This window comes from Lepidothrix coronata, unplaced genomic scaffold (assembly GCF_001604755.1).
Source record: "Lepidothrix coronata isolate B3197 unplaced genomic scaffold, Lepidothrix_coronata-1.0 Scaffold41, whole genome shotgun sequence".
Taxonomy (NCBI): domain Eukaryota; kingdom Metazoa; phylum Chordata; class Aves; order Passeriformes; family Pipridae; genus Lepidothrix; species Lepidothrix coronata.
The window spans coordinates 4,345,316-4,354,797 of record NW_016690221.1 but is presented as its reverse complement, the minus strand read 5'-3'; the positions used below and the strand labels follow the sequence as shown (position 1 = coordinate 4,354,797).

General features: G+C 44.5%; 1 protein-coding gene across 2 annotated transcripts in view; it reads left to right on the top strand.

Annotated features, from left to right (window-relative positions):
• Window positions 1-4,058: 4,058 nt before the first annotated feature.
• The window catches only part of CUNH16orf52 (chromosome unknown C16orf52 homolog), a 30,244-nt gene continuing 24,820 nt past the window's right edge, over window positions 4,059-9,482 (top strand). For both annotated transcript variants that reach the window (XR_001874537.1, XM_017813554.1), the window contains exon 1: window positions 4,059-4,193. Coding sequence is in view for 1 of the 2 variants with exons in the window: in XM_017813554.1 (XP_017669043.1) it covers window positions 4,088-4,193 (106 nt within the window). In the remaining variant the exon portion in view is untranslated. The remainder of the gene's footprint in view (window positions 4,194-9,482) is intronic.

Here is a 9,482-nt window from a genome sequence, read left to right as displayed (position 1 = left end):
CCGTGGCTATGACAAATGGACATGGCCTCTGACTTCGGTGACTTTATTGCCAGCCAGACTTTATGCTCCCTGTGGAGGCAGCAGAGGGCACGTCAAAACAGCCCTCACATGGGCACGGTGCAAGACACTGTCAGGAGAGGCCAGGGAATGAGTAGGAGGTGCCTACAAGAGCCGAGGCATTCCAGCAGAAAGCATGGGGATGGGTTTGTGTTTGATTGTGTGTTTTCAGGGCTAAGGCTGCAAATGATATTCTTTTTACCAGCTGCTGGTGGAAAGCACGGAGCTGCAGTTTGTACTGCAGCCAAGAACAGCAGACAGGAGGCCCAGCACCTCTGTATACAATGGGGTATAACAAGATGGGGTATGGAGGGATTTGCAATTACTCTGTAAACCTGTGACTTTTGGGGGACTGAAAAAAGGCAAGCAGGGTCAATGTGCAGCAAACTAAAGCTCTGTCTGCAGCCTGGCAGAACCAGTTGCACAGAGGAGCAGTATCAGTAAACACTGTGTACTGAACTGCAGCACACCAGCACGGGGCTTAAACAAGCAATACCTCTGTTTGCTGCAGAGCAGGCAGAGCAAGGAGCCATAGAACACATCACATGCCATAAATAATTTGACTCCTTGTTCTTAGAGCCTTTATTGAAAATGCTTTTGGGGCTTGCCTTCTTCAAATTGTTGCAAATAGAACTGCTTAGTTTCAGTGATGCATATTCTTAATATTCAATGATTAGTATTCTAATTATAGATTTAAAAAAAACCCAAACAATGAAACAAAGCAACAATCAAATCAGTACCATACATATACTTTTGTATGCCATAGGGGATGTTTTAGGGGAATAGATGAAAACTATCAACTCCTAAGAAAATAATAATTAGAAAGTACTTAGTTCAAATCCATTTCTATTTTATGCTCTGGATTTCTCCACTGATTTTTATACTTGGATCAAAAGGGTAAAGCCTTTCCTAAAAAGAGGTATTGTATTTCATCAAACAAGTAGATATCTCTTCCTAGTGCTTGGAATACTAACTCTCTCTGAAAGGTGCAAGAAGAAAGGACTGCCCAGACTGTAAAGGCAATGCTGGGAAAATTGTTCTAATTTAAAGATATGCATTTTCACTGTACAGACAGTAAATTTCTAAATTTCTTCATTACACTCAAGTCTTCGCTTCATAGATTCCAATGTTAGAGACAATTTAATGCCTGGAATTAATGTAGCACACTATCATCTCCAAACTCTATCCATGTGACTGATGTAATTGGTCTGGGGACCCATGTGGAGCAGTCACATTTACAGAGCTTTCAATTACAAGTTTAATACAGGTATCTGATGTTCCACAAGAAACCCTTAGTAAGTGGTAATAGTCTGCTAGCACTGATGTGGTTCATTTCAGGTTTAAAGCATTTGGCAAGTCAACACCTGCATGGATTGTTAAAGCACAGAGATTAGTCCATTGCCACTTTGTAACTACTCTGTGTAATAAAGAGAAATAAAAAAGCAAACAATAAGGCAAATTAATTTCAAGCCTTGGGAAGTTTTGTGTTACTTGTAGAGTGAAATTACTTGAACAATACTACAGTGAACAAAGAATGTTATTATTCAAGTTTAGTTGCTACATAAAGGTAATAGTCAAAATATTTTTGGACAAACCTGCTGATGAATAGGAAATCTGTTTTTGCTGGAGAAAATCGTATAGACTTAAATCTTGATCTGATTATGAAACAGTCACCATATGAGCTATTTTAAGATCACAGGTATTTTATCACAATGGAATGCTGGCACTGAGCTTTATACAGTTTGTGCTGGTTTCTTTTTTCTGTAATTTTAAATAGAGTTTCTTTTGATCTGCCTAAGTGTAAATAAATCAGAGAAAGGCTCAAAGCATAAATGCAGAACAAGAATATTTTCAGTGCTATTACATTTGAATATCACAGTTGGTTCTTTTTATCTGGTTTTAGCAGAGCTTTTCTTAACAAGGTTTGTTATCTGGAGATACTGCCCATCCAGTAACATTGTGAGAGCTAATCTTTGTTCACCCATCCTGATATTTGCCATCAGTGCTGCAATCAGTGTGTGCTGAGAGGTTTTCCAGTGCTGATGATGGCCCTTTGAAAAGTGAGAGGAAAACTTTATTAGTTGGAAGTGTGATATCATTCTTCAATAAAGAGTTTAAAGAGACATTTGAGCAAGTGCTGTCCCCACTCTTAATTGTCCAAGCAGTTAAGCCTCTCATCCTTAGTTGCTTCTGTAGATAGGCATTGCCTGCTGAGTTGCTGCCAAAAAGCCGTAATAGCAATACTTATAAAAAGTTAGTGTACTCTATAAACCGGCTTTCTGCAAATAAATATACTGGAATTCGGTTTTACTTTACTTAGAAATTTATTTCTTAAAAAGTGACACATTTTGCCGAGTGAAAAAGCAGTAGTGCTGTTACTTAAGTATTCATTACAAGTGGCAATACATTCAGGGAAGGTAGGGAACAGGGCACAAAATAGTAGAACAGAGGAGTTTCCAGCTATTAAAGACTTCAAGAAAATATTGCATGCCTATAACAAATGGATTTTTCAAATCCATATTTCTTCCATGCACCAATTTTTCCTGGTTTAAAGGGAATAATTTCAGCCATTTTTCATCAAAAGCCTTATTATTTCCTTCGCCCTTAAGAAAATCTGTCAAGTAAAGGCAATTTCAATTGAATGTAAGTACAGGGTTTGTCTTCCAAATAATAAATCCTACTGATTGCTGTTGAACACTTTAAGATTACTTTACTAACATCTGCATTTTGTTTGTATAGTCTCCTGTCTACACAAAAGATCTACATAAAAATAAACAGCACAGACAATCACCCACTTGGCTTCCCGGTATGTTCCATATAGAGCAGTCGTGCTGCTCTGGAAAAAACAAGTGGGTGTTTGCTGTCGAAAGGGAAAAAATATGTAAGCAATTAGGTATTTTCCAAGTACCTGTAGATGTGGGGGCTGTTAGGTTCGTTTGCTGCAGCATTCCCATAGTACGATGGCAATATCGAAGGCACAGATTTACTGTGGCCAGAACCGGGCAGGTTTCCCACAATTGGTGCATTGTTCATTTATTGGCTACAGATTCCCCACGGTTCTGAATCCATGGAAAAGCGTGCCATCAAAACCGGCTCTGTTTGGGTGAGATTTCCAGCCAGGACTGATTAGGTTTTGTTCCAGAGGCACGGCACAGACACAGCGCCGTGTGTCCGTGTGTGGGGCTCCGCAGCCGCGCCACCCCGAGGGACCTCAGTCCTTCCCCTTCCCCTGTCCTCGCCACTGCTACAGAAGCAGCTCCGAAATTTAGGCTCATGCCCAACAGATAGAGAGCAGTGAGCTGAAAAACAGGAGGCAATTTCTGTGGTGAAGACAGATCTGCGACAGCTCCGCAGCCCTTGGCGCTGACCGAGCGGCTCATTTCTCGGTTCAAAAACACCTCTGGGGACTGGGATGCGACAGGGCATGAGGGCAGGGGATTCATTACTCAGCAGCGGGGAAAGTGTTGGGACCCCCTCGGGGCAGAGCCGGGCTGGGACGAGGCGGACCGGGGGCTCCCGGGGGCTCCCGGCACCACCCGCCCCTCACGACAGACCCGCGCTGAGGCACCGCCCTCTCCCTTAGGCCACACCCACACGCGGATTCGGCCCCGCCCCTCGTCCCTCACCAGCCCGCCCCTTCGTGCCGGCCCCGCCCCCTTCCCCGCCCACTAACAAGCAGCCCTCGCCCATCATCGACAAGCCCCGCCCACGTGCTGTAAGCCCTGCCCACCCGCTGCGCGCTCCCCGGAGATCCCCGCCCACTTCGGCATTGGCCACGCCTCTCTAAAGGAAGCCCCGCCCCATCCGTGCTGCCTTGGTCCCGCCCCCTCGAGAAGCCCCGCCCCGCCCGGGACGCGCGCGGGGAGCGCGGGTTCCCCTTCCGGAGCGGCCGCCGCCCCCCCGCCCGCCGGGTTCGCTTCCGGCGCCGAGCGGGTCCGATGGAGCCGCGGCCGTGAGGCGCCCCCGGCCCGGGCTCGCTGCGGCAGCCGGGCGGAGGCCGGAGCCGGGAGCCGCCGGAGCGCCGGAGGACATGGACAAACTGACCATCATCTCAGGATGCCTCTTCCTGGCCGCCGACATCTTCGCCATCGCCAGCCTGGCGAACCCGGACTGGATCAACACCGGCGAGTCCGCAGGTGAGGGCGGCCGGCGGCGGGACCCGGCAGGTGGCCGGGGAGGGTCTCCGGGAGTGCCGGGGCCGAGCGGAGCGCGGGGAGGGCCGGGGGGCTCCCCCGAGGAGCCGCTGCCCGGGCGGGAGGTGCCGAGGGTCCGCTGGGCACGGGGCGGGCGGGCGGCCGGGCTGGCTCCCGGGGGCTCCCGGGGCCCCCCGGTGCGGCTGTCGGCGGAGCGGCTGGAGGGGGCTGGCGGGACCCCTCGGCCCGGGCAGAGCCCTCGGCGGTGCCTCCCGGTCCCCCGAGGGGTCCCGCAAAGCCGCGGAGCCCCCTTGGACTGTGCATCCCCGCCTGTGCCTCCCGGGTGCCGTCACCTTGGACAGGGAATTCAGATCAGGCTCCGCTTAGTTCGTGGCAGGTTTTGAGTGTCTCGTACTACACTGACGTTTCCTTTGTTGCAGGGAAGTTCTTGCCTTCCTTCATCTCTTTTTTTCCTTTTGCTCCTGCATGCTGATTTTTATCAGCTTTTAAGCCTAGATCCCATGTGGTTTTTATTTTAGAATGTGACACTGTTTTCTTTAAAAGAGCAAGGATTTGTGCGTCTCTCTTCTTGCTAACGGTGTAATTGTTTGTATGGACAATTTATTTTAGGCTGTTGATAAGGACCTGGATAGTCTGATCAGTGGAGCAGGGAGAGATAACAGGAGAAGGGCCGCTCTTTGATGTCATGTCCCCAGGGAACACAAAGCTCCATGTCAAGAAAGGAAGCCATCCTTACTGCAAACAGATGAAATTAAATTAACCACCTTGACCAGCATTAGGACCCGAGGGAATGGCCTGAAGCTGTGTCAGGGGAGATTTAGATTGGATCTCAGGAAAACGTCCTTCCTCCAGAGGGTGGTTGGGCTCTGAACAGGCTCCCCAGGGCAGTGGTCACAGCACCAAGCCTGACAGAGCTCAAGGAGTGTTTGGACAGTGCTCTCAGGCACATGATGAGATTTTTGGGGTTGTCCTGTGCCAAGCCAGGAGCTGAACTTGATGATTCCTGTGGGTCACTTCCAACTCTGGAGATTCTCTGACTTTTCCTAAATGTATAACTTTGAAGCAAACCACAAGTTAGTATAAAGAAAAATGGTCTTGGTGTAAAGAGTTCTGTCATAAATTCGTGCTGAGGGTTTAAAAAACTTTCTTTGTCTGGCTTGCATCTTTCATGGTTAACATTCAGTGTGAATTGGGGTTCACACTAATAGTCATGTGTAAAAGGATTGGGGTTCTAATTATGTCATATTTCATTTATTCTAATGAATTAGAGTATTGAAAATGTTGGCTGTTAGGGATTGATGAGTGGGCATTCCCTCTGACCAGACTGTCTTAATGGCTTGTTTGAATTGCTTCTAGTCTAGAACTTGGCCTTTCCTACATGCTTGAGACCAGAGGAACAAGTCCCTTTCCTTCCCAAAGTGCAGCATTCAGGAACTCCCCAGATGACTTCACCGTTCCTCCTGTAGCTAATTGTGATGATCTTCCTGCCTGTGGCTATATAAAATAGTTGGTTCTTTCCTCTTAGAATTCCACCTAGCAGTAGTGCTGCAGTAATGAGCTTCAGGGGCTTAAATAAAATAATCTTAATTTTAAATATTTAAGTATGTCTTTCTGAAGTCCTGCCTCACATTAGCAGATCCTGTGCAATGTGTGAGATGTTGGTTTCTCTCTGCCCATGTAGAAGTGAGATAACAAAAACTATTCTGAAAAAAGCACTGAAGGAAAAAGAAGGTCCTTTGGGAATTAACCACAGTCCTTTACATTCTTTCTTAGACAAAAATGTTCCATATCCCTTTATAATACAAAAATTATCTCCTAAAATATTATAAGTAGCAATCATTATTTCTTGGTTACTCGGTGGATGATTACTTAAGAATCATCTGCCATTTCAGTGGTGCAACTAACAATGTTACTTTTAATTAGGCTGGCAAACATGAAACCTGTGTGGATTTTTCTGAAGGACTTCACTAGTCAAATAGTGTTTTGACAGACCTAAGTCTTTTTTCTATTCTTTGCTATGTTTTGAAGCCAAACAAATTGCTGTCTTGATAAAACCATAAAGCAGAGCTAGCTGTCATCCTTCCTTAGTGACTCTTTTGTAGATTTTTGTTGATAGGGGATTCAATGCATTATTATAAGAATTCTGGTTAAAAGCAACATAAATGTATATTTCTAGTGCTTAGACCTTCTAAACTGAGCCTTTTGCCCAAACTGCAAAGAAAGGAAGTGTGAGGATGCCCATTGAACCGAGGACTTCCTGTAGCAAACACGGTGGTATTGAATTATGAGGTGAATGCTTTTATGAGTGCCATTCATTACCCAGAGCCTGCTGGGGAGAGATTTGGCAAAGGAGGGCACAGCCCTGATGGTAAAACCTGTCCCAGCTGCTGGTGACATTCAGGCACTCTCAGCAGACTTACCGTGCTTGGAGCACATCCAAGGCCTCCAGCTTCCATATGTGCCACTCAGAACCAGGGTTTTTTTAAGCATCCTGCACTCTGCTGGTGAAAGGAACTGTTTTGTAAAAGAAAATATTTCTTTGCTTTATCTCTGTGTTCTTAGGTCCATCTCCTGTGGGAATTATTCTATATTGTGCTTCTACAAGTCAGCCTAGTCCCGAGGAGGAAGGGGGGTAACAGTGTCTCTCTGCTTGGCTGCTGAAAGGCAGCGTGGAACAGCCTGGTCTCCTCAACACTGCAGCTGTTTGAGGATGGCACAGAGCAGAGGTCTTGGCAATCCTGGGAAGGCAGCACTGCATTGGCTCATTCAGAGCTGTTTACAGCCATTCATTTTGGGAACCTGGGCTTATGTTTCAGGGAAAAAAAAAAAAAAGAATCTCTTCTGATTTGAATGCTAAACAATACGTACCTCTTACTCCAGAGATAATGATGATTTTCTGCTAAATTGGATAGCAAAATAAATCAGTGGCTTTAAAGCTTTTCTGAAAAATCTAGGTGGTTGTCAATATTTTTTTAAAGGGGCTTATTTTCTGTGGAATCAATATAGAAGAAGAGCTGATTAGTTTACTAAATCTTACTCGTAAAGATAAGTTTTACAGTCATTTGAAAAGTGTTGGCCATAAAAATTTCTCTCCAGCATTGCAATTAAGAGCAAAGGAGTGCAATCAAGATCATTGAAGGTTTCAGATGCTTATCTGAACCACACCTTTGTGAACATGGGTCCAAGTCTCCATTTGGCTCTTTCTGTAGTTTTGTAAGAATTGTTCATTAGCTGAGTTTTGGGTATTTCATACATCTTTAAGATTATAAAGGAAAGATGAAAATAAAATGGATTTTTCTTTCAGAGAGTTCTCAGTGAGGTTTTGTTATTCGTGCTGTGCAAGTGCTGATAACCAATCTGGAAACCAGTGGCTGCTCAGTATTCTTGCACTGACAGCCTTTTCTTATCAAACTGACACTCTGTGTGAGAAATAAGGACAGAGTTGGCTTTAATTTAAACCAATGCCTAAAGTGCCACTGATTTCAGTAGGAAGGAATTCTGCTCCTGTATCTCTACACTTCTTTTGAGAAGAACTTTATAAGCTGATAGTTTTGTCTCCATATGTTCCTTTTTTGTGTGGGAGGGTCTTTAATGATTTTGATATTTTGCCTTCAGTAGGGGAGGAAGGGGATAGAAGCTGCTCTAAGCTTCAGCTCTCAACCCTTTTGTAGGGAAGAGGGTATGAATAGTGTGCACAGTTGAAATTAGAGTTGTTAAAAGCTGTACATGTGTGGGGTTTGACAATTTGAAGTGCTTTTAGGATAGGTCAAATAATTCAAGAAGATAATTTAATCAAATAAAATCTCCCTTCAGAAAGCTAAGCTATCAGTTTGTTTATGTGATTTAGTCATCCCTTCCTATGTAGCATGATTGTTCACTTGATTCCAATTTACAGAACAACGTGTACCTTTTTTATAGCACTCATTAAGTTCATATGGATGTCAGAATTTAAGGATGCTTAACTCTGATGGGTAACTCCTAAAGCAAGTATATATCACATCCTCTTATGCTGATCCATAGATCACCAGGGAACATTGAGTATAATGTTATGGCCAGGCCACTCAGCATATGCACAGCAGTGCTGACCTGGGTGATATTGGTGTTCAGCAGAGCTTCCAATTTCATCTCACATCTGTGACATAAGCACAAGGTCCTTGTGTTAGGAATTCTACTTTTCATGTGAACTTCTGTATCAAACATTCTGTATCTTGCTGTGCAGTAACAGTATGAGAGTGAATTGTGAATCTACAAGATGCCACTTATTTTAAATTGCCTGTTTACAAATGCTGCCTTTCTGTGTATCTTCCCAAGTGTTATGTGTAGTTCTTGGGTTTGCATTCTGAGTTGTAGTTTTATTTGTGAAGCACGATTCCTGACTCAGTGGTATCTGTGGTCTTCTAGGAGAACAAGCCATACGCAGCAGGTCGTCCCTCCTGAGGCAGTTACCTCCCTGCTCCTGTGAAATAAGCTGTCTGGTACTAAGTGGAAAATTACTGATGTTCAGTGTTATTCCTCTGCATGTCATAGCTCTTCCTGAGGAATTTTGCTTCACAGTTCCAAGAGGAACTGTAGCTTTGTTGGGATCAGCTTAATGAACTATCACAGGTGATGTGACCAAGCAGTGATTCCTGGCTCCTGCTGAGCTTGAGACCACTGAAATATTTTTCTCTAATTGGAGCACTGACTATACATTAAATAAACCCAAGACCACATGAGGGTACTTGAATTAATTAGTATTTCTGAATAGAATAGAATAGATAAAATAAATAAAGCATCAACAATTTAAAGAGCGTGCAAACTTGAGTTCCAGCTGGAACTATTGTTCTAAGTACACTTGTCTGCTCCAAAACTAGTGATATGTAAAAATCAGGATGGCATATTACCACTGCCTTCTGCCCTTTAGGGCCTGTGCTGAGAAGCTGTTCATGTACAACACTCCTCTGTGGAGGAATCATGATATAGAGCAGTCATTGTGCTGCCCACTGAAGGAGGCAGTGGTTTGTTTCTGTGATGTATGGATTGTTGGCTTTTCAAAAACTGGTTGTAAAAGGATTCTGGTCATCTTTGTTAAGCATCTTGCAATACACTCAAAACACAGCACGTGTCTCCCGGTTCTTCTCGGTAGAGGATGGTGGGACGTGATTGGAAGCAATTCTACAAAATTACTTTTTCCTCATGTTTCTTGTGCTATCGTGTAGTGACTGTGACAGGAGAAGTTATTTGCCCTTTCGTGGACCTGTTTGGATTGCATGCTGAGAATACAAAAAAAAG